Source organism: Protopterus annectens, chromosome 4.part1 (genome assembly GCF_019279795.1).
Source record: "Protopterus annectens isolate FY-2018-M chromosome 4.part1, PAN1.0, whole genome shotgun sequence".
NCBI lineage: Eukaryota > Metazoa > Chordata > Ceratodontiformes > Protopteridae > Protopterus > Protopterus annectens.
This window is the reverse complement of record NC_056734.1, coordinates 144314309-144339941: the sequence shown is the minus strand read 5'-3', so window position 1 is coordinate 144339941 and position 25633 is coordinate 144314309. Positions and strand designations below refer to the sequence as shown.

The window sequence follows — 25633 nt, the reverse complement described above, 5'->3', positions numbered from 1 at the left end:
CCTTTTCTGAAGTTAGAAAGATTTATGACAAGGATAAAGACTGCTGACTTACTTTATCTAGGTAGACAATAGAGATCAAACAAGGGATAGTGATCACTTAGGGGGTCCACTCAAATACCTGTAGGGCTGATATTCCTTGGGTTATTAGCTAGATCCATTCCAGGGTGGATGATGATCCTGTAAATCTGTAGGATCTAGAGATGGAGTTGACTGAGTGAAACTAAAAAAATGTATACAAGGATTTTGGTTTGGAATTGATGCAGTATACCAGCTAATGTTTATGTCACCTAAGACGATTGTTTCAAGTGGTATATTGCTATATATCCAACAAACTATCTTCAGCATATCCTTTTGCAGAAATACTAATAGGTGGATTATCTTTACTATTCCTGTACTCTGCATACAAAACACATAAAATCCAAACTGTTGAAAACAAGATTCAGATTTGCTCTATTGGTTGACCTCTCCCTGACACACCACTGCAACCTCATTAAAGATATCCACTCATTTCTTGTTACTAGCAGGGTCTTTCCTGTTTAGCTGCTTACAATTTACAATCTTAAAACTAAGGTACTGTCCACCATTAAGATAAATCTTCTCTGTAAAAATAAGAAAATATTACACTAGTAAGACCCAATTTTAAAAATAAAATTGGTGAAAATTCTCTAGCCTTGGTCCTGCAACCTGGATTCATCTACCTAATGAAATTAAGGAAGCCAAAGCAGTTGTGCATGTACAGGGATAATGGTTAACACAGTGTCAGTATTACTACGATGTTGTTATAAATGATATAAGTACTGTATACAGTATTACTGTAACATTGTTTGTTAATTGTTAAATCTTCTCTTCATCATTCTTACTGTGATTGTATTAGTCACTACTGCACCATACTCACAACTGTGAACAACCAAATGTATGTTTTGTACACTCCTTGACAGCCCAGGCTGTGCCTGAAAACTATCAGTAGACTAGCCCAAATGCCACGTCAACAAATAAATAAGTAACTGGCATAGTTGGAAACACTAGTAGGTGGAATATAGCGACAATTACACAAAGGACTTGACATTGTTAAGCTTTAGAAGGAAATCAGTGTTTCTGATTTACAGAAGGACTATATTAAGTTTATATAAAGAGAAAGCTGGTGGTTATTTTGATTCAGTAGTGCAAGTCCACCTCATTTTACTTTGAGCAGTATAGGGACAGTCCGCTGAAGCTGGGGGAAGGATTTCTTCTGGGGCTATTGCTGATTTAAGCTATGTCTCAGTTAAGGTTAGTAGGTCAGGAGTATGTGATTCAATCCAGGATTGTAAGGAGGGGAGTTTATTGTATATGTTCTGGTTATGTAGATGAAATGTTTTAGTGTATTGAAATTAATTGGATTTTTGTGCATGGGGGTGTTTGCTGGGATGATGGGGGTCCTGTTGTGGGATGGATATCCCCACCAAGTACAAGAGTGTTTTAAGTAGGAAAGATGGTGTTCTTAAACAGTTTGCATAGTTTTGTAGTATATGACACTGGGATAGGTTGAAATGAAGTGAGTTTAGGGGAAAGGTAATAAGGCTTTAGGAGGCGGTGCCAATATGTCAGAATAACATTTGGTGAGAGAGGGCCAGATATAGAGACTGATTTTATATGTAAAGGTGGAGTGTAGAGGGTGAGATAATGGTGAGCAGGATGGAGAGAAAAGGGAGGGATAGAGTTTGACTTATCGTTTTATTGGATTTTGGATTGTGATGTAACAGAAGCGGTTAGAGAGTAATGATGGAGAGGATGATAATGTTAGAACTCAGCGGTTGAGTTTCATGTGTAAGCGGAGTGAATGGGAGAGTGACACGAGTAGGGGATTGGTTTGTTTGCTGACAGGATAAAGATGAAATGAAGCTGAATGAAGAGGTTATGTTTTTGTGATAGGGTTTACTAAGCGAATTCTGAGTGGATGGCATATGCAGATGAAGTAACTAGTTAAGTTTAAATATAGGGTAAAAGTGGAGAGGTGAGAAATGGGGTTGGCTGGGGCGGGGTGTGGTAGGTAGGGTAGAGGACTAGTGTGGGGTTACATCAGCTAAGGAGTGAGGGCTTTCCAACAAAAGAAAAAATCTTTTTAACACAGTTTTAGGATAAGTGCAATGTTATATTACTGGCTGTAAGAAGTAAATGATGTGTGAGAAATGGCTGTAACTGCTTTGGGCAGATGGACTGCTGTCTGCTCTCCACTGCATCCATTATGTTTTAGATGCTTGGCTAAGCAGGTTCTAGTCAGTACTGAGATAAGACAGAGGGTTTACTGAGTAAGTGAGAACTGGTAGAGTAGGTGAGGTTGGCTGCACAAGTAAATGACAACAAGTAGAATAAATATGGTGACCACCTTGACCTTCTCCGTTAAGGGTCAAGTGTAGTACAGCACTTGTGATATCCAACAACTACTACAGGACTGCTCCCTTACATTGAAAGAATCCTGTTTCCTGAAGTGTTTTGTTACCAGCTTTGTTTTCACACTGAAGAGGACTTATTCCACAGCTGAAGTCAGTTGTATGATAGCAGTGCCCAACAGTTACAGATGGAACAAGAAAATGGTGTATGGGTGTGCTGAAATCTAGGTGAAACAAAAAAAGAAGTCTTAATATGACTGCTGTTACTGCTTAGAATGTGATTTTACTTATATAGCAATTGCTTTCAACATAGCCTTTCCAGGTTAAATACATAGGAAAATATACAGGATCAATTATGTCAGTTTTAATTTTATTTATTTATTTGTTATCTTCTAATAAGATTAAAGCAGTGGGTAGAGAGAATGAAAAAATGTAATAAAGATGATGTATTAGGAATAACTGTAGGAGCTAGTGGATGGAAAAATAATGTGGCTACAACTAGGATGAGGGGACAGAGAGAAACAAAAATGAGGACTGTCAAGCAAGAGTTAAAATGGTGAGGATGGTAAAGTAAGAGATGGGAGTAAAAGACAGAGGGCCTAAGGAGAACCTGTTCTGTAAGGTAGGTTAAAGAGGGAGAAACTAGTTTGTTTGGCACAAAACAGACAGTTATAATAAAAAGGGCAGTCATGAAGAAGTGTGGAAACAGCAACAGTGAAAGATAGTTGGTCTAAGGAGGACTCTTTCAGTAAGTTAGAGTGCACTATTGGGGTATTGTATGCTACCATTTATTCATGCTGTTCAAGTTTCTGTATAGGAATGACAGCCCAAAAGTTAGCAAATAGAATTAATTAACATGTTAATGACATCAAAAATAAGGCTACAAATAATACTTTTTACAGATGCCTTAAAAACACCTCAGGTCATAAGAGCAATGGTCTGGAACTTGAGTCATTGAATAACTGTGGGGTGGGGAAGACTTTAAAAATAGGCTAAATACAAGATAAACTGAATTGCAGATCAGGCATGCAGATGAATTTCCAAACAGTGTAAATATCAAGTGTTTTTTTAATGAAAAAAAAAAAACATTTTAGTTCACCAAGAGAAAGGGAACACTAATATTTAGCAAAACCAACGTGGCAGTATTTGAAGGGATCAAACCAGGACATTTTCTGAGCATAAAGTGGTTTAGACTCTGCTCCTTTTTAGAAAAACTGCCAGAAAGTTTGTGAATCCTTCTCAGACTTGTTAATTCAACCTTCCTTTTCTATTTGAAGACAAATCATACACCAAGTAATTACTTTAAAAACTTTTATTTGGATAAGCACTTTCATCCATATGGCTTTTAAAGATCCAGTTATACAAATTGCAAATCTTAACCACTTTGCCATAATTATTTTATTAGCAAGGGGCACATGCAGGTTGGACCACTGGACTGGCCTATTCCTCGTATCTAGACATGCAACCTCCTGATAGGTTGATCTGCCAGTTCTTGATTAACATGAGGTTCCAGCTTGATCTACTGTCCAGACTGCTCTGGTTTACACATATTTCTATCTCAGTTTTAAAATTTCTTACAAATTTAATTTTCATAAGTACATTTTAGTAGACTAAATGATAAAAGTCCGGTCATTTTACCTTCTATTAGTACTTCTTTCCATTTATAAAACATTTCTGTAAGAAAAAAACAGTTTAACAAAAGAGTTTTATCAAGGTTATAATTTATTTCTATGCTTTAAGAATAATGTTTTAAACCAAACATGCTAGCTATCTTTGTTATTTCTTACTAGGATTCTCTAACCCCTTATCCAGTTTTGGCAAAAAAAAAAACAAAACAAAGAGTTTCAACAAAATACAGGTAAGCAGACATTCAAGAAGAAATTGCAAGTGTGTACCAAGAAGTATGACAACCAAGGACAGTCCAATAAATAAAAAGGACTATTTAAGAGACTTTGTTCCTGCACCATCCCTAGCAGCCTCTTTTTCTTCTAGAAAGTCTGACTTTAACTCTTTTGTCTTTAACAATAGATAGTTTCAGACACATGGGTTCTGCACATCATTCATCAGTTTCAGAAAGCAGTGGGAGAACATTCATGCTTTCCAGGGGGTCATTCCTCATCCTCCAGAGAAGACTATTTTGTTTCCACCTGTCCTTTATCACATGCTGTTTCAGGGAGTGATAGAACCTATTAGGGGGTTTATTCAAGGACATTTTTAGTGCCAAAGAAAGAACATGCTTGGAGACCAGTTCTGGATCTCTATTTCCTGCCCAAGTTAAACATTATGTCACTTCAAAACCTGGTACCTCTGCTTCTTCATTCATGTTTCCTGGTAACATTAGATTTAAAAGACACATCATCACATTCTTATTCATCCAGACTTCAAGCGTTTCTTAAGGTTCTGTGTGTCTGTGTCACATTATCAGTTCACTGCCATATTCTTTGTGCTATCCACTGCACCAACAGTGTTCACAAAGTGTCTAGCTCCAGTTATAGCTCATTGCATGCTACAAAGTATCTATATTTTTCCATATTTAGAGCACTTGCTTATCTTTGTAGAGACTTTTTAAAAGTGTTAGGAATCTCTGTCCCTCTCTGTCTGAGAAATATACAGTGGTATCTGAATTCTCCTTGGTCCCAGAACCAGCATACCTTATCTTTTCAAATTCCAGTGCTGGGATTTGTCAGAAGGGAAATCACTTGGTGGAGACAGCAGATGTTCCTTAATCCTGGTCTTCCCTTCTCAGTCCCTTATCTAAAGCCTCAGACATTGCTTGGGGAGCATTTTCAAGAGGGATAAAAGTGAAGGTGGAAAAGCTTTTCTAGTTTGTACCAACAAGCTAACCAGCACCCATTCAAGTCTAGTTGTTCTCTGGTTTTGCAATATTTGTATTACTTTCCTATGGCCTGCTTACTCCTTTAGCAAGATTCATTTATCAGCCATTTTGCATGTCTGCCCGTGGATTCTCCTCTTTCAGTGCATTCTCACATCACAATGGTTTTGAAAAGGGTTTTGCATAAGAGGCATCCAAGAAAACTGATGGCCTCACCATGGGATCTTAAGATTGTGTTACAGAAGCTAACACTTGCTCCATTTGAACCAGCTAACCTCGATAATTTGAGACTTCTAACATAGAAACAGTTTTCTGGATTGCTGTGACCTCTGCAACAAGCTATTCATCTCCCCATTTTCTTTCTTGAAATCAAAAATGAAGGAGAAAGGTTACGCAATACCTTGGATGTCCACAGACATCTCAGGCACTGTCAGATGTTTGGATCAATTGTTTATTTCTTGTGAAGGTAAGAAAGGTCAGCATGTGTCAAAACAGACGGATTCACTATATAATCTCGAAATACTGAAATGTCGAATTTCAGTATTTCGAGACTGAATAGTCGAAAACCCACATACACGAAAACCCACAATCACAAATACTACAATCATGACCATTCACACACACACACACACACACACACACACACACACACACACACACACACACCAGAACATAATCATACACACATACACCTTCCTAACTAAACAAACATAACAACACACACAAACACACTTAACCTGCCTATAAGCAGGGGGGCAAGCCTCCCTGCACCCCCACACCCCCCTACTTATATATTCTAACTCCAAGGTCGCACTAAACATGCAAACACACAAAAAACACCACCGCACACACTCACACACACTAAACTCCCTACCCATTATCCTCAAACACACAACACTCACCTGAAACCCCAGATTAATCCACAAACCGCACCACACGTCATGAACGCGACACCATGATAATGGTAGATTCGACATTTGTGGATTCGGCATAGTGTAGTTTTGGTTAACTGCACTTTCCACTATTCAGTCTCGATGTACTGAATTTCGACATTTCAGTACGTCGAGATTGTCTAGTATATCCAAACAAACTATTTCCATATGGTTGCTTAAGACTATTACCTTTTGTTATACTCACCATAACAAAACAGTTTCAGGCAGGATCTAACCATGCCTTGACTTAATCTATGGCTTTTTGCAAAGGGTTGGATTCTAGAAGTATTCTGGAAGCTGTAATTTGGTCCTCTGTGTATACTTTTAATAAAAATGATAATCTTGATTCCTTCTCTAGTTCTACATCAGACTTTGCAAGGACTCTTCTCCTTCTACCTCCTAAATGTAGTAAGCTAGGATAACCTAGCCATATAGCTAAGGGTACTGCATCAGTGATCAATATGATGAATATAGTATAGTTGTGAAAGGAAACATCATTACAGTAGACATTTGAATGGTCACTGCTGCAGTAACCACTCCCTTCCTCCATCTCCCTTGTGTTTTGGTTTGTTGTTTATGCCAGTGTGTAGTTATTTATTTTTTGTTCTTACTAGCATTAGCCTTTTAGGGTGCAGCCTCCCTCTCCCTTTTGACAGGAAAGCTTTGAAGAGCTTGGTATCCAAACTTGTATTTTAGTCAGCTCAGTTCAAGCTGTCAGGCAGGTTGGGCATGTGGATTGTGGTTAAAGTGCCTGAAGCTTTGGAAGCTGTCCAGCTGTTATATCCTTGGCAGGATATAACCCCTATATAGTTAAGGCTACTCTATCAGTGATCATTTGAAACATCTACTGTTATGGTAAGTTTACTTACACAACTGTGCTATCTGTCAATCAATAAGTAAACTTTGTCTAAGTGAATGGCCATGTGTACTGCCTTTTCAGATGATTACATTCAGCAAATTTACAAAATACAGTCATCACATTTTGCTAGGGAGGTAGCAACTTCAGCAACTTAGTTTTGAATTGTTTCTATACACTGGGAAGAACAGCACAGCTGATGAAAATCCAGCTATATAAAGCAAGACAGGAAGTGAATAAACCTAATTTGCATGATTTACTGTTATAATGGTCTCTACTTGAAGATGTACTGTTATCATAAGTCTCTTACACAACTGAGATGTCCAACATCAGGCACTGTTCCCATACCAGCAGTGATCAACTCACCTTAACAGATAGTTTATGGTGTCACTGGGAGACACCATTCTGTTCACAAGCAGTGCTCATTGCAGGTTACAAGGTACCCAGCAGGTCCACCTGTGTACTATTCTCTATGCCATAATGCTCTGTGCACTTTAGTAACTATCCCATAGATCCAACCACAGGTACTGTACTCTGTACCAGCAGTACTGAGTGCACCAGAGCAAGTGTCCCCAGCTCCTCCCCGTGGCAACATTTCTTATACCAGCACTGTTCATGCACCTAACCAAGTATCCCACAAATCCACCCATATGCAGCATTGTCTTTACTGTTAGTGCTTAGTGCAGGTTCTCAGATATTCAGCAGGTCTAATTCAGCTCTTACTCCCTTAGGCCAACAGTGTTCAGAGATGCTTACCAGGTATCCTACAACTTTTCCCCTCAGCATTTCTTATGCCAACAGTGCTCAGTGCACCTTCTCAGGTATCCTACTCTCCTCTATACATTTCCATATACCAAAAATACCATCCGCCCAAATGCCCACCATGTGCTATTCCTTGTATCAGTACTGCTCAGTCCACCATGCCAAGTGACTACAGCACCACCCAAAGTCACCATCCCTTGAGCAAGCAGTGCTTTGTGCACTTGGCCAGGTATCTTGCAGCACACACTCTGGCACATTTCCTTGCATCAGCCATGAATAGCGCATACAACCAGGTATACTACAACCTCACACTCTGGCATAATTCACTGTAGCAGAAGTGCTTTGTGCACTCAGCAAGGTATTCTGCTGATCCACACCCTGACACAACTCCCTGTACTGGAAGTGCTTTATGTACTCAACCAAGTATCTTGCTGCTGCACAATCTGGCACAATTCCCTGTACTGGAAGTGCTTTGTGCAGTCAGCTAAGTATCCTGCTGCTCCCCACTCTGGCATAATTCTCTGTACCAGAAGTGCTTTGGCACTCAGGCAGGTATTGCTACACATCCTGGCACAATTCCCTGTACCAGCAGTAGCTAGTGCACCTCATCATATATCCTACAGTTCCACCCCCAGGTAACATATCTTACACCAGCAGTATTGACACACCTAACCAGGTATCCTACACTTCTAGCCTCAGTCAACATCAGTTATGCTAGGACTGCTTAGTGCACCCTTCTAGGTATCCTATGACTCCAATATGGGCAACATTTCTATTACCAACAATGCTCATGCACCCTACCATATATTTCACAGTTCTCCCCCAGGCAATATTTCTTATACCATCAGTGCTTAGTGTAGCCTACCACATAATCTACAGTTCCACTCCTAGGTAACATATCTTATACTAGTAGTGCTTAGTGCATGCCACCAGGTATTTCACAGTTCTCCCCCAATAGCATTTCTTATACTAGTAGTGCTTAGTGTACCCAGCCAGGTATCCTACAGTGCAACCTCCAGGCATAATTTCTTATAGCCCTTACTGTTCAGTGCATCCTACCACATATCCTACAGCCTCCACCAATGTCACCATTCCCTGCATCAACAATGCTAGTGTACTCCACTATTTATCCAACAGCCTTGCCCACTGAGCACCATTTCCTGTACCATCATTTTCAGTATATACTTTTATGTATCTCACATCTCCAATCAGGCACTATTCCTTGTATCAGAAGTGCTCACTATACCCCAATACATATCCTACAGCTTCACCTACATGCACAATTTCCTGTACCATCAGTGTTCTGTACACCCTAGGTATACTAAAGCCCACTCAGGTCCTATTCCTTATAGCAACAGTGCTTATTACCTTTCTGATGTGATCAGCATAGGGTTCAGCTGTTCTGGATATCATTCAGTACACTGGGTGATGTCCTGGGTTCTGACCAGAAGATGAGCAGTTGTGTTTCTTAATCGTACAATGGTTAGAGATGTGACCAAAATCCTTGCAAGTTACAGACTTTTGCAGTGAGGAAGGTGACTCTGAATTAGTTCATTCCTTTTTCAAAGATGAAAGCAGTATGCAAAAGTAAGCTTTTCTTGCAATCATGAAAAGTGCAAGATGGTTTGCAGCCCCCATGAGACCATAAGATGAATGCTCCCCCTCTAACCAATTGATGGAGAAGCTGTTCATGTATGAAGAATATGCATCAGTCTTATGTTTAGTGCTGCCCTGACGTGTAGAAAAATAGAATAAAGAGATTATCAGTTGTATATTTGCATCACTATATTCATGCAACAATATATCTTTGTGGTTGGAATATATGTAAAATTAGGAATGAATATCTGCCAGTTTGTCTCCAACCTTTGTTTCTGGTTATTGTCTTATCAAAAGTATTTTCCATTTTTTAATGTAATATTTTGAAATAGTAGTCAGCTGCTAAATCGGTAGCATGCACACCTTTTTGTACTGCCCAGGCAGAAGGTTTTATTCTCCCTCTGGATGATGCAGCAGTAGGGGGTGCCACACTCCTACATGCACCCTAATTTGAATGATACATTAAACCAAGGTCCCATCTGCTTGTGTTGGTTGCAGCTCAAGTGGATGTAAAAGTTCCCACAGCAGTTATCAAAAAAGTGGGTATGGGAAGTTGTACCCTCACCATATTCCCTCTAGTAACTTAACTCTCTTTCTTTACATCCATAGTTCATGTCACTGATTCTTTTCAAGTTTTATTAATGGCATCTCTTATACTTGAATTGTATTCTATGCATTATGGATTTTGATTTTTTTCACTGTATTATTTTATCTGTTATATCCTCCTTTTTCACAAAAAGTTTCTCGTTAATAATGTTTTTATTTTTTTCTGTTGTAACTGCATTTTATTTTTGTGCATTTTGTTCTAGGGAGCTTTTCTCCCTGGGCTTCCACTGAAAATGGGCCTTTGGACATTGGACATTCTCAGTAAACAAATGTAAAAGAAATAAATACATACATACATACATACATACATACATACATACCACCTACAAAAGAGGCTACTAACGTAACGGGACTAACCTGGTCAACAAAGAATAAATAGATAAATAAATGTTTTTGTTGTTGTTAGTCTTTCGGCTTTTCCCGGTAAGGGGTCGCCACAGCGGAACTCCGGTCCGCTAATGATTGGCAGTAGATTTTACAAAATGCCGAGGTGCCAGCTCGACGCCCAACCTTCAACAAAGGCACGCCCATTTACACACGCATGTCTTTCGAATGCTAACCAACTGCGGGGAGGACATGCAGACTCTACACAGAAGGCACTCCCAAGCCCAGCCGAGAATCGAACAGGAGAACCTCTTGCTGTGAGGTAACAACGCTACTGCCCTACCACCGTGGCATCCAATAAATAGATAAATAAATAAATTAAATAAATAAATAAATATTTTTAATACTGTAATAGCACTGACATGAAGGAAACAATGTGAAGGGATATAATACTGCAAAATATACATGATGCAGACTTGAGAGCAAGTTAACAATGATTATATCAAAAAAGTTTGCCTAAGAGCTGTATAACTAAGAACCCCTTTCAGATAATATACTAGCTTGAATAGCTATTTTGTTTGTCTGGATTACAAAGTTTATTTGTCCATTAATTAATTTGTTTATTCATCTGGTAATAAGATATTAAGATATTTCAGCAAGAAGACAGATCAAGGGAATGATGAAATAAAACAGGTGGACAATGTACATAACAATAAAAATGAAATTAAAAAAAAACAGTTGCATAAATAACTACAAAATTTCTAAAAATAAATATGTTTAAAAGTAAAATATTACATTTTTCAATTTGTGTAATACAACTGCATGTAGCTCTAATTTTTAATTAGACACGGAAATATCTTCCAACATCCCTAAAATCAGTACAACCTCTGAATTTAATGGGAAAGTATTTTCATGCAGAGTGACATACAAATGGAAAGACTTACGGACTTGGGGACAGATTCCAAAAGATTTTCTCTCAGTATAAGTCGTCACTTACAATGAGAGCAGCTCTTTTGGAATTGGGCCCTTGACCTTTAATTTTAAACTGTGTTATATGTTATACAGACAATCCTAAATCACTGAGACCACAGAGTGTGTGACAATGAATAAGTTTTGCTTTGCTTGGAAATTATGCACATCAGTCACAGGAAAATAATTTATAAATCAAGATATTAGTGGTCAAATCAATATTATCCCTGTTGGGAGAATCACCACTGTCCTGCAAAGAAAATCGGTGATACCACCGTCTTAGGAGATGAGTAATAAACCTGCACATGGTGCTCTGGATACCTAGCAAGAAAACAGCATTTTTGCAAGAGGCTGAGATAGAGCACTAATGACACTTTTAAGTGAAAGCAAGCATTATGAGTCATACTTACTTATTTCTTATTATTAGGAATTTTATATATATATATATATATATATATATATATATATATATATATATATATATCTATAATATTATGATTTCCTATTATTATAGTTAATGATATTAGTATTTTTGTTGAAGTATATGTTTTGCAATATTAGTTCAATGCTTTGAAGATGCAAAAAAATGTATATCATAAAGAGTAAGAAAATATGTTAACCTTAAAGGATAAGCCAAAATAATATTTTAGAAATGATCTTGGTGTATATTAAAAGCTCAGTTTTAGTAAGATTACCTGAATATTTATTTTAGGGTGAACCAGGATTTCCAGGGATTCCAGGCATACCTGGCAGTGCAGGCTATCCGGTAAGTTTTCTGTGCATTTTACCTTCCTAATGAGTATATTATATTTATATATTAAAGTACAGAGTGCTCTGTTGTAAGTGTGTTAAACCTGTATCTAATGAGATGATAAGAAGTGTGTGCATGCATATTACATTGATATTAAGCTGCTAGTTTCATGACTGTATAACATGCTAGAGGTGAGTACATGAGGAAACAATAGGAAAGGAGTGTTGCCTGTTGATGCATGTAATTAAGTAATTTGAAGAAACTTCCATATTCCCTTTGCCTTCTCATTTCGCATCACTATCCTTTTGTTTCTAGTAACACTGTAAGAATACAAACTGTAGATTTATTTGAATAGTTCGCACATAGTGTGTTGCAGAAGCAAAAATAAAATATGCTGTATTATATGGGTCCAGAATAATTTCTAGACTTTATCTCTCATCATTTTGCAGCATTTGGTTTGGATTGTTTGACTGATGTCTTTATAGTAGTCGAAAATATTTCTGATAGTCATAATTGCTTTCTTGTAGCACTGATATGGTCTGCCACTAACAAACCAGAAGATACGCTTTGCAGTACTTCTTCAGAGAATTGCTGAATATTTGGTGAACTGTTGGTACCAAGCAGAGACACCATGAAGTCTGCTGAGGTAGAAAATGAAAAAGACAGGTTGGCTTTGTTCCTGGCCTTTTCACTACTAATCCCAGCCAGCTCACCGCCCTACCCTCCTGACCTATCCTGACTTTACTTGTCTCTCCACCCCACTACCCTTTTGAAACATAACTACAAGCTGATCTATCTCAGATGTATTGGCCTGCTGTGACCTGGTTAGCCAGATGCTGATCCTTCCCACTAGACCCCCCTCTTGTTGCTTGGTGTATGGATTTTGCCAGGGTATGCACTTTTATTTTTTCCTTATCCAAGCATTGTCCTTTCAGAGTTCAGCCTCCCTCTCTCTGTTGACATCAATGGTCTTAAGGGTTTGACACCTAAATGTATCTTTTTAGTCAGATCACCTTAAGTTAACTAATGGTTTGGGTGCATGGAAAGTGCCCTGTTGCATTGGAAACTGACTGTCTGCTATATCCTTAAATGATATAACCTATATAGCTTAGGCTACTACAGCAGTGATCATCTGAACATCTAGTTTTATCTAAGTTGACTTACACAATTGTACTTTTTCATACAGGTCAACTTCCAGGTCTTCAGCCTAGTCTCTGCTGACCTTCTCTGATAATGTCTTCCAGCTGATTTTGGTTATCAGTGGCTTCTGCCATGGGCTTACTTTTTCACTGGGGATGACTTTGCAATCTGTTATTCTATCCCAATGCCCTTTCCTTTCTTGGAGGAAGTTTACTTGAGTTACATGGTGACCACTCTTTTGTGTGATCTTGTGACCGTCACTTTTGAAGAACCACATGTTTGCCATTCACAGCCTTTCCTTCTTTATTCCTGTTGCACTACCAGTGTGGACAGAAGCATTGCTAGTTCAACCAGTGTCCTTGGTCAGTTCTGTGAACCAGTGCACCACCCTCTCTGCTATTCAAGTGAACATTAAAAAAGCACTTCAAAGTAATAAGCCGATCCTTATATTTTAAGCAATCAATTTATTACAGTTAGATATACACCCCTCACTCTTCTATTGAAGAGCAAAAAAAAAAAAACATTTATGGTTCTTCTACTGGCAAACCAACCAGGTAGCCATATGCATGACACATGCCCCTGCCTCTTGCCCCTAGCCATTCAGATCTTGTTTCTGTGCCCTGCCCCTAACCTTCCCTCAACATAATTTCTTTTAAATTGTACCACACTGTTGCAACAGATTATACCTTGCCTGCACGGAGCACTACAGATCTTCTGCTTTATGTTAAAAAAATCTTTTTAAACTGCAGCAGTCTTGGGCTTGGTATTAGCTTACATGAGAAATCACTACAGCATCCCTTGACTGTCATTCTCCCTGGTAAGATCCGACCATAAAGCAGTCACTTTCAAAGTCACCATCTCCCCCCAAGCCCCCCCCCCCCAGCTAGGGTCAAACAAAAATACTTCGCCAAAGCTGATAACAACCTCCTGAGGGAAGGTAATAAACAGCTTCACAGCCTATTCCCTCTCCATAAGAACTGGCACAACTACACCAAAGTACTATATGGGCATTTATATTGTTGCATGGAATCAGGAGTACCCAATAAGACAAAATCCTCCTCCTCAAGGAAGAGTAAACCTGTCTGGTAAACATCTGCATTAATAAACTCTACAATAAAAGGAAAAAAAATGCTGTCCAGGACCAAGAAGGAGCAGGTGCCTAACTGGAAGTGATCTCTCCTTAACCTGAACAAGCAAGCACTAGTGAAATCCTCCAAAGCAAACTTCGAGTCCAAACTGGCCACATTTGCTAAAGACAATCATAAGCCTTTTTCACATATGTCTGCAATCTCAAATCTCAGATCTGGTCAGAACCACTGGTCAAGGACACCAGATGCACAGTCAACCTGCTGGCAGACAAGTTCAGTTAAAACCTTACCTCTCTGTCCCCCCCATCTGTAAATCAGGACATCCCCATTACCTGCCCCCTCCCCATATCTCTAGGGAGCAAGTCATCACTGTCCTTTCAAAGGCAAAAGATACAGCTTCCACAGGACCTGATAACATCCCAGGCTGCATCCTATATGAACTCAGGCAGGAACTTGCAGCACCATTAGGCACCCTATACAACCAAAGCCTGAGTACCGGCTTCATCCCAGCTGAGTGGAGGACAGCCACTATCATCCCTTTGCACAAAGGTGGAGTGTCCACCAATCCAGGAAATTATAGACTTATCAGCCTAACTAGCCTGATCTGCAAGGCCCTGGAACAGATTATCATGGACCTTATCAACAAGGACATTAGCAACCTCCAAACACTCGATCCCACACAGTTTGGTTTTATCAAGGGGAGGCTGTGCCTGTAAAATTTGGTTGACTTCTTTGAGACAGTCATCAAAGCAATGGGTGAGGGGAAGGTGGTGCACACCACATACCTTGACCTGGCCAAAACCTTTGATACTATTCTCGACTCAGGTATAACAGATAAACTCTCTCAACTAGGCATTGATCCATATGTTACCAGATGGGTAGCAAATGGCTCACTGATAGAACCCACCTAGTAAAAATAGGGGAAGCCACCTCAAGCAGTAGACCTGTAACAAGTGGTGCACCCCAGGGATCAGTCTTGGGGCCTCTGTTGTTTGGGATATAGTTTTCTGAGGTGCAGGCCAAAACCAGTGAGTTATTGCTGACCAAGTTTGCAGATGACTGCAAGATGGGTGCTGTCATCAATTTCCCTAGTGATGTGGACATCCTCCATCCCCTTCTTTGGAATAGACTCCCTCTCCTCATCAAGCACAGTACCTCATTAACCACTTTTAAGAGCAACCTGGATAACTGGATGGGGAACAGAAAATACACCCCTGGGATTCCACCTGTGTCCCTGCTGGACGAGGCATCAGGTGCTGACTTGTCAGAACATGGGCTAAATTTTTGGCTAGGCATGTAAAGGCCTCGGGGCCAGTAGCCTAGCAACTTCCTATGATCCTATGAAGTAGTTGTTGCAGTTTAGACCACACACAGAGTATTACAGTGCTCAGGTTTGACAATAAATGTAATACCAATTTGAAAAGCTGGTATTACATTAAAGAAAGAGCAGAATTGGCTGGGCACTCCCTACCCAACACTTTCCACCTGAGGCAGTTGCCCTTCTCGTCCCACTCTAGCTAGACTGCTGCATGTGGACCCAAGCATTCCACATATCCTGTTCGGTCTGTCTGTCTGTCCCAGTATGAGCATTCACACCCACACTCATCCCACATTATGAATCACGTTGTCCTGCTTTATCTAGTAGGCCCTGAAAACTGCCACATGAACACCCTCTTTTCACCATCACAACCCTGCTGTAGGCATAGGCTTATGGATAGGCTAAGATTATGGATTCTGACATATTTCTACACTGGAGATTTTCATAATGAAATGAATATATAATTCATTCTTTTCAATTATTTTTATACGCACCAATCCGGTTGATCTTGGTGTGGCTAAAAATAGTTTTTTCCTACTTGTGCATTTACTAAATACATGAAATGTAAAAATTGTGCCTTAAGGATTCATTTATTACTTTCGTGTGTTCAGTTCACCACCTAAGAATTAGAATGTACTAGACCAAAGTCAAATTCTCATTCAGATAGATTTTTGAGTATTCGGGCATAACTTGTTCTCAACAACTAGTTAGGCATCTTTTGATGGTGTTCAGCAGAATTGCTCATGATTTACAGAAGCAGATAGGGAAGCACACATCATTTCCTCACATCTCAGGTTTGTTGATCTTAGAATGCCAAAACGAAAGGGCACTTTTTATGGATTAAATACACAACTGACAATACTTAATGCTTTTATTGTAAATAAAATTCAGTACTTTAATGAATATTATTGTTAAATATGAAAAAATAAAAACAGTATAATGCAATGTAAATCATTTTGATATTTTTCTCCATTTTAGGGTATCGCAGGTCATAAAGGTGAAAAGGTAAGGTGCAACTTTTTGTACACTAGATAGCAACAAATAAATGAACTATGCAATTAAGAAAGACAACCATTTGTTTTTTTGTTTATTTTCTTGTTTGTCTAAACTATTAATACTATCCCAAGATTTTGATGTTGAAGTTATACATAATGAAATAGTTATGACCTGCATTAAATTTTAAGACTTGGATGAAGCCCTTACTATGACATGGTTGACCTGGGTCGAATAGATAATGCTGGATGCTAAATGAGCCTGGCAGAGATAAGCATGTGTAACCAGCTGACATGGGTTCGCTTGCCCCAAAGCAGGTGGTAGAGAAGCTCCACATCTGATAGTCATATGCTAACTCAAGCCTATACCCCCAGGGGGGGAGGATTTAGGTCCTGTAAGAGCAGTAGTTTGGCTGAGTGTATAGAAGCATATGCAAGAGGCACCTATGTGGCAGTGTCTTGGCCAGCTGCCAAAGGGTGTAGAATGTAGAGCATAGAAAAAGTCTTCACGAATGTACCAAAAATGACATTTTGCTAGAGCTGATTCATAGTCCTCTAGCCAGGAGACAATTATGTCTTCATGTTGGACTTGCTTCTCTTCCTCTGAGAGGTGTCCCATAGTCTGTTGTGTCAGACAGATCTTTGGATTCTAGGAGTGAGAAGGCTTGTAGCAGCCAATATTAATTGTCAGAGTGATGCTGAGAACAACAACAACAAAACAGACATAGTAAAAATATTATATCTTCAAAGCAGGGGTCACTGAATTATTCTTATTTTTATAGTGATTTATGATCCTTGTAATGTTTTTCCTTCCTTTCTCTAAACTTACTATAAAACTGCAAGACTAATTATGAAAATAGGAGTTAATGGTTTATTTTGGGTTTATATGAAGTATTCTATGGGCTTGTAATATTATGCAGTGGATTTTATTTCATTATATTTCACAGATTGTATCTCTGTGGAGTTATCTCAGCTGACGGATGTAGTAGTTCAGTTTACTTCAGCTTATATAGCTCTACTCATTTCTTAGAAACATTGTACATTTAACAATTGCACTGAGTAGCTTGCATACATTGTATTTCTATTACTAAGCAAGTTTCCTGTTCAATGTGTTATTTAAAAGGAGTTAAAACATTAATATGAAAATAAATATGCATTATTCATTCTAGATACTAGATAAAATATATAAGCTAGATTAACTATTTTTTCCTTATCTGACACGTCTACATATAGGAAAGCCCCATTCCATGATATATACTGACAACTGTCCTTTGATGCATGCTTTGTTGTCTGTGGTCTTCCTTTCCAGGGTTTCTTCTCACTAAAGTTTGGTGGGGAGGGGGTGCCTGACCTTGTCTGATAACTGCATTCAGTTCGGGGTGACAGTCACACTAAGCACATGTGAGCACCAACTTTCACCCAGTCTTCAGGCTTCTTCATCTCATGTAATTGTTGCTAAGGCAAGCCAGTCACAGTGTTCTCAGTTTACCTTCCTAGGAGGCATAAGGGGGAAATTGCACAATTTATTGAAAGTGAAATGCCTAAATCAGAGTTTTTGACCAGATCATTAACAATCTGATTGCTCAGAAGAGGTCACTGAAGGGGAATGTTTTCTTAAACCTACTTTCCAGTGACCTTTGGAGGCATTTATTTAAGCAGCACACAAAGTATACCCATGGGTATGGGGCCAGCCCCCAAAAGACTAGATAACCTTGTATAATTGAGTAAATGCAGATTATGTCATATTAGTTTAAATGTAACATTAGCCAGCTGTTTGCTACAAGAAATGTAATACAAATGGTGTGAGGCAGTCATGCTATCAGTTCAGTCTTACTGTAGTTGTTTTAGCTTGTAAGCCATTTTAATGCATTCTGTCCTATTACATGATGCAGTTAAAGAATGTACAGACAGGTTTAAATCATGAACACTCATTTATAGTTTGTAAAAAAATAAATAAATTACATTTAATTTTTATGAAATGAAACTGGGGAATTAACTTATGATCATTACCTTTATGTCATTATGATTTGGTGTACATAGATAGATACACAGATACATAGATAGATAGATGTAAAATTAAAACAGGTTCTCTGTACAGACTAGTCTATATATCTACAGAATAGTCTTTACAGCAACAGACAGTATTATAAGTAGTAAATTAAAGAAGAAATAAGTTATTGTGAACTTACAGCATGGGATTTAGGAAGAAAAGTATGATTCCTTGTGACTAGTAGTATGAATTTAGAGGATGTCTCGAAGTCTTACAGAAATTCAACTTTAAATTTTAACTGGATTTAGTTTTAATATACATATTGCAGGTTTTGCTTAACTAATTAGATATTTTTTCCATTTTTTCCTCTTCTTCTTCTTTATTTTTGTTATCTTTAGGGCAACACTGCTGCAACATCATATCATCCTCCAATTAAAGGTGACCCTGGACAGCCAGGATCAATGGGACTGCAGGTACTGTTGCACTTTAGTTGTGTTTAATGCTAGAAGAATGTCTTTGTAAAATTGAAAAGTGTTCAAACTATAATATATGTATACTTAGATTTCCATGTGTAATACACATTCTTTCTGCCATATTTCTTTGTATTTGTTGAGTATTTGGCAAAAAAAATGATTTTGTAATGCAACACCGATTAAGAATTAATGTTAGGGATGCGTTTATGATTATTATTTATGACTGCTGTTTCTTAGGCTTTTGAAATATTCAGTCTCGAACAACCACTTATTTAATAAAGGGGCATGCTACTTAAAGAACAAATTATTATTATTATTATTATTGTTAATATTGTTATTATTTGTAAATCATCATCATCATCATCGCTACAGACAGAATAGGCAAAGAAAATAACTGAAATAGGTATAAGTGAAGCAAGCAAAGTAACCAATATTTAAAGTCACACTAGGTTTAATAGACTGAGTATATTGTTTATATATAATCGGCTTTTTCTAAGTTGTTTTTCATTTTTCTGTTCGTTTTATTAGGAAAGGTTAACAAATAAGTGCAAGCTTATCTAACAAGGTTGTAAATGAGTTGAACCAGGCTAGAAACCAAATCAGCTGCAAAAGAAACACTTGCAAATTCTTCTTTTTAGCGCTTTCATCCACATTTATTGTCGTGAACTTCTTCAGAATACATTACTTCAGACTAAATTTTCTTAAATAGTGTTATCACAGGAAATGATGTCATTGATTCATAAATAATTAAGTATTTGTCAACTTGATGTTGTCTTAAATTCTAATAGTATACAAACTTAATACTAAATGTTGTTTTATCAAGTATGTCATGTGTCTATTACTGTGTTAAATAATGAATACTTATAAAACTTAGTAACTAAATAAAATGACTAATGTACAATTTCTTTGAACTTTCTATCTATACATTAGAAAACATTTTAGATTAATTACTTCATTTAGCCCTGGTGTTGTATCCGCTCCAAACACCAGCTGCCACAAAGTTTCTCTGCATTCTAAAATGTTATTAAGATCCCCTGTCAGTAATCCTTTCTTAACTACGTCTAAAATGAAAAATTCAAACTTTTTAAAATCTCTACATGTCATAGCATGTCTGGCCAGAGCGTTGTTTTTGTCTTTCTTTTTTATAGCCAAAGTGTGTTCGTATACTCTGCGTTTGAAAATTCTTTTAGTTTTCCCTATATAATAATTTTTACATGTTACGCATGTGGCTAGGTAGACTACGAATTCACTATTACAGTTGAAATATTCCCTAGCCCAAAAAGTATGATTTAGATGTTGTACTGTCACAAAGGAAGAATTGCTCATGTATCTACACTGCTTACAATTTGTACAGCTAAATGTACCTTTTTTGTTTGTACACTGTCTATCTGAACTGTTCTTTTTATCTCCACCTGATTCCAAAATACTTTTTAGATTAACAACTTTCTTGTAGGTGAATCTAGGTTTTTGTCCTACTACTGCCGTTAATTCTCTATTTCCCATGATGACCTTCCAATTATTTTCTATAATATATTTAATATACCACATTTCATTTACTATTGGCAGTGGGAAAGCTGTAACAAATTCTTTTGTCTGCCCTTCCTTATCTGTATTCTCAATACATGTTTGGGGTACCCCCACTGCCACATCCTCTGAGAGCAAAATCAGTTTGGCCACTCCCTTTCTCAGTGGTAACACTTCGTTTTCTATTTTAATTATATAATCGCTAGTATATCCTCTGTTCATAAAAAGTGATCTCAAAAGAAATAATTCCTTCTGGAATACTCTGTCTTTAGATGTCAATCTACTTAACCTGATGATCTGACCTTTAATCACCCCTCTTTTCATATGCTCTGGATGCAAACTGTCTTTATGTAAATAACAGTTTGCAAAATACGGTTTTCTATAAATTTCACTGTGAAAAGTCTTGGTCTCGTCATCAATTTCTAAGGTCAAGTCTAAAAATGTAATCTTTTTTCCAAAGTCACCTTTATTTCTCGTTTGGTTTAAAACCCAGTATGAGCATTCACACCCACACCCATCCCATATTATGAATCACGTTGTCCTGCTTTATCTAGTAGGCCCTGAAAACTGCCACATGAACACACTCTTTTCACCGTCACAACCCTGTTGTAGGCATAGGCTGAGGTTATGGATTCTGACATATTTCTACACTGGAGGTTTTCATAATGAAATGAATATATAATTCATTCTTTTCAATTATTTTTATACGCACCAATCTGGTTGATCTTGGTGTGGCTAAAAATAGTTTTTTTCCTACTTGTGCATTTACTAAATACATGAAATGTAAAAATTGTGCCTTAAGGATTCATTTATTACTTTCATGTGTTCAGTTCACCACCTAAGAATTAGAATTTACTAGACCAAAGTCAAATTCTCATTCAGATAGATTTTTGAGTATTCGGGCCTAACTTGTTCTCAACAACAAGTTAGGCATCTTTTGATGGTGTTCAGCAAAATTGCTCATGATTTACAGTAGCAGATAGGGAAGCACACATCATTTCCTCACATCTCAGGTTTGTTGATCTTAGAATGCCAAAACGAAAGGGCACTTTTTATGGATTAAATGCACAACTGACAATACTTAATGCTTTTATTGTAAATAAAATTCAGTATTTTAATGAATATTATTGTTAAATACGAAAAAATAAAAACAGTATAATGCAATGTAAATCATTTTGATATTTTTCTCCATTTTAGGGTATCACAGGTCATAAAGGTGAAAAGGTAAGGTGCAACTTTTTGTACACTAGATAGCAACAAATAAATGAACTATGCAATTAAGAAAGACAACCATTTGTTTTTTTGTTTATTTTCTTGTTTGTCTAAACTATTAATACTATCCCAAGATTTTGATGTTGAAGTTATACATAATGAAATAGTTATGACCTGCACTAACTTTTAAGACTTGGATGAAGCCCTTACTATGACATGGTTGACCTGGGTCGAATAGATAATGCTGGATGCTAAATGAGCCTGGCAGACATAAGCATGTGTAAGCAGCTGACATGGGTTCACTTGCAACAAAGCAGGTGGTAGAGAAGCTCCACATTTGATAGTCATATGCTAACTCAAGCCTATACCCCCGGGGGGAGGATTTAGGTCCTGTAAGAGCAGTAGTTTGGCTGAGTGTATAGAAGCATATGCAAGAGGCACCTATGTGGCAGTGTCTTGGCCAGCTGCCAAAGGGTGTAGAATGTAGAGCATAGAAAAAGTCTTCACGAATGTACCAAAAATGACATTTTGCTAGAGCTGATTCATAGTCCTCTAGCCAGGAGACAATTATGTCTTCATGTTGGACTTGCTTCTCTTCCTCTGAGAGGTGTCCCATAGTCTGTTGTGTCAGACAGATCTTTGGATTCTAGGAGTGAGAAGGCTTGTAGCAGCCAATATTAATGGTCAGAGTGATGCTGAGAACAACAACAACAAAACAGACAGTAAAAATATTATATCTTCAAAGCAGGAGTCACTGAATTATTCTTATTTTTATAGTGATTTATGATCCTTGTAATGTTTTTCCTTCCTTTCTCTAAACTTACTATAAAACTGCAAGACTAATTATGAAAATAGGAGTTAATGGTTTATTTTGGGTTTATATGAAGTATTCTATGGGCTTGTAATATTATGCAGTGGATTTTATTTCATTATATTTCACAGATTGTATCTCTGTGGAGTTATCTCAGCTGACGGATGTAGTAGTTCAGTTTACTTCAGCTTATATAGCTCTACTCCTTTCTTAGAAACATTGTACATTTAACAATTGCACTGAGTAGCTTGCATACATTGTATTTCTATTACTAAGCAAGTTTCCTGTTCAATGTGTTATTTAAAAGGAGTTAAAACATTAATATGAAAATAAATATGCATTATTCATTCTAGATACTAGATAAAATATATAAGCTAGATTAACTATTTTTTCCTTATCTGACACGTCTACATATAGGAAAGCCCCATTCCATGATATATACTGACAATTGTCCTTTGATGCATGCTTTGTTGTCTGTGGTCTTCCTTTCCAGGGTTTCTTCTCACTAAAGTTTGGTGGGAGGGTGCCTGACCTTGTCTGATAACTGCATTCAGTTCGGGGTGACAGTCACACTAAGCACATGTGAGCACCAACTTTCACCCAGTCTTCAGGCTTCTTCATCTCATGTAATTGTTGCTAAGGCAAGCCAGTCACAGTGTTCTCAGTTTACCTTCCTAGGAGGCATAAGGGGGAAATTGCACAATTTATTGAAAGTGACATGCCTAAATCAGAGTTTTTGACCAGATCATTAACAATCTGATTGCTCAGAAGAGGTCACTGAAGGGGAATGTTTTCTTAAACCTACTTTCCAGTGACCTTTGGAGGCATTTATTTAAGCAGCACACAAAGTATACCCATGGGTATGGGGTCAGCCCCCAGAAGACTGGATAACCTTGTATAATTGAGTAAATGCAGATTCTGTCATATTAGTTTAAATGTAACATTAGCCAGCTGTTTGCTACAAGAAATGTAATACAAATGGTGTGAGGCAGTCATGCTATCAGTTCAGTCTTACTGTAGTTGTTTTAGCTAGTAAGCCATTTTAATGCAGTCTGTCCTATTACATGATGCAGTTAAAGAATGTACAGACAGGTTTAAATCATGAACACTCATTTATAGTTTGTAAAAAAATGAATAAATTACATTTAATTTTTATGAAATGAAACTGGGGAATTAATTTATGATCATTACCTTTATGTCATTATGATTTGGTGTACATAGATAGATACACAGATACATAGATAGATAGATGTAAAATTAAAACAGGTTCTCTGTACAGACTAGTCTATATATCTACAGAATAGTCTTTACAGCAACAGACAGTATTATAAGTAGTAAATTAAAGAATAAATAAGTTATTGTGAACTTACAGCATGGGATTTAGGAAGAAAAGTATGATTCCTTGTGACTAGTAGTATGAATTTAGAGGATGTCTCGAAGTCTTACAGAAATTCAACTTTAAATTTTAACTGGATTTAGTTTTAATATACATATTGCAGGTTTTGCTTAACTAATTAGACATTTTTTCCATTTTTTCCTCTTCTTCTTCTTTATTTTTGTTATCTTTAGGGCAACACTGCTGCAACATCATATCATCCTCCAATTAAAGGTGACCCTGGACAGCCAGGATCAATGGGACTGCAGGTACTGTTGCACTTTAGTTGTGTTTAATGCTAGAAGAATGTCTTTGTAAAATTGAAAAGTGTTCAAACTATAATATATGTATACTTAGATTTCCATGTGTAATACACATTCTTTCTGCCATATTTCTTTGTATTTGTTGAGTATTTGGCAAAAAAAAAATGATTTTGTAATGCAACACCGATTAAGAATTAATGTTAGGGATGCGTTTATGATTATTATTTATGACTGCTGTTTCTTAGGCTTTTGAAATATTCAGTCTTGAACAACCACTTATTTAATAAAGGGGCATGCTACTTAAAGCACAAATTATTATTATTATTATTGTTAATATTGTTATTATTTGTAAATCATCATCATCATCATCATCATCGCTACAGACAGAATAGGCAAAGAAAATAACTGAAATAGGTATAAGTGAAGCAAGCAAAGTAACCAATATTTAAACTCACACTAGGTTTAATAGACTGAGTATATTGTTTATACATAATCGGCTTTTTCTAAGTTGTTTTTCATTTTTCTGTTCACTTTATTAGGAAAGGTTAACAAATAAGTGCAAGCTTATCTAACAAGGTTAATACAATGAGGGTAAGTGTGGGCATTATGATAACTGAGACTTCGTCTTGGTGCTGTGTAGTTGTCTTTTATGGGTCTACTACATTTCTAGGAATGTGGCCACGGAGGTGCAGTGGTTAGTGTTGCCACCTCACAGCAAGAGGTTCTCCAGTTCGATCCTCGGCTGGGGTGCCTTCTGTGCAGAGTTGGCATGTCCTCCCTGTGGTCGTGTGGGTTTCCTCTGGGTGCTCCGGTTTCCTCCCACATCCCAAAGACATGCTGTGAGTGTGTGCCTTCTGTGGAGGGTTGGGAACTGGGCTGGCAACTCAACACCGTAAAACTCCACTGCCAATCATGAGCGGACAGATGATCCGCTGTGGTGACCCCTAACCAGGAAAAGCTGAAATAAGAAGAAGAATCGAAGAAAGCTTCAGTGCTATAGAACAGATAGTTAAAAGCAGTATACAAGACGATACAGTTTGCTTTTGTGTGTGTGTGTGTGTGTGTGTGTGTGTGTGTGTGTGTGTGTGTGTGTGTGCAAGTTTGCAGACTTGGGTAAACATGGAAATTCCATCCCTAGAAAATCAGATTTATTTGTAATTTAGAATTTTTCTCCTTCTAGTGTGGCCTATGGTTTGCCATCTCTTAAATGCTATTTGTCTGTTTGTTTGTTAACCAGGTAACCTATTATCACATCTATTTAGCCATGCAATTGGATCATAAGGCTGAAGATAAATTAATTAACTGTATTTTGAAAAAAGTTCCATCATCTGTGTGTGTGCCTACGTCTATATCTGTATGTGTTTGTGTTTGCTTGGGTAAAATTACAACATTTCTGGATACTCAGATGATAGATTTGTTTTTTTTTTTCAAAAACAAAAGCTAATTAAT

At 37.5% G+C, this 25633-nt stretch overlaps 1 protein-coding gene across 2 annotated transcripts in view; it reads left to right on the top strand.

Annotated features, from left to right (window-relative positions):
• LOC122800784 (collagen alpha-3(IV) chain-like) overlaps window positions 1-25633 on the top strand; it is a 1680215-nt gene that overhangs the window by 340093 nt on the left and 1314489 nt on the right. For both annotated transcript variants that reach the window (XM_044070045.1, XM_044070046.1), the window contains exons 7-9: window positions 11960-12013; window positions 21721-21747; window positions 24116-24190. In XM_044070045.1, the coding sequence (XP_043925980.1) occupies window positions 11960-12013; window positions 21721-21747; window positions 24116-24190 (156 nt within the window). The remainder of the gene's footprint in view (window positions 1-11959; window positions 12014-21720; window positions 21748-24115; window positions 24191-25633) is intronic.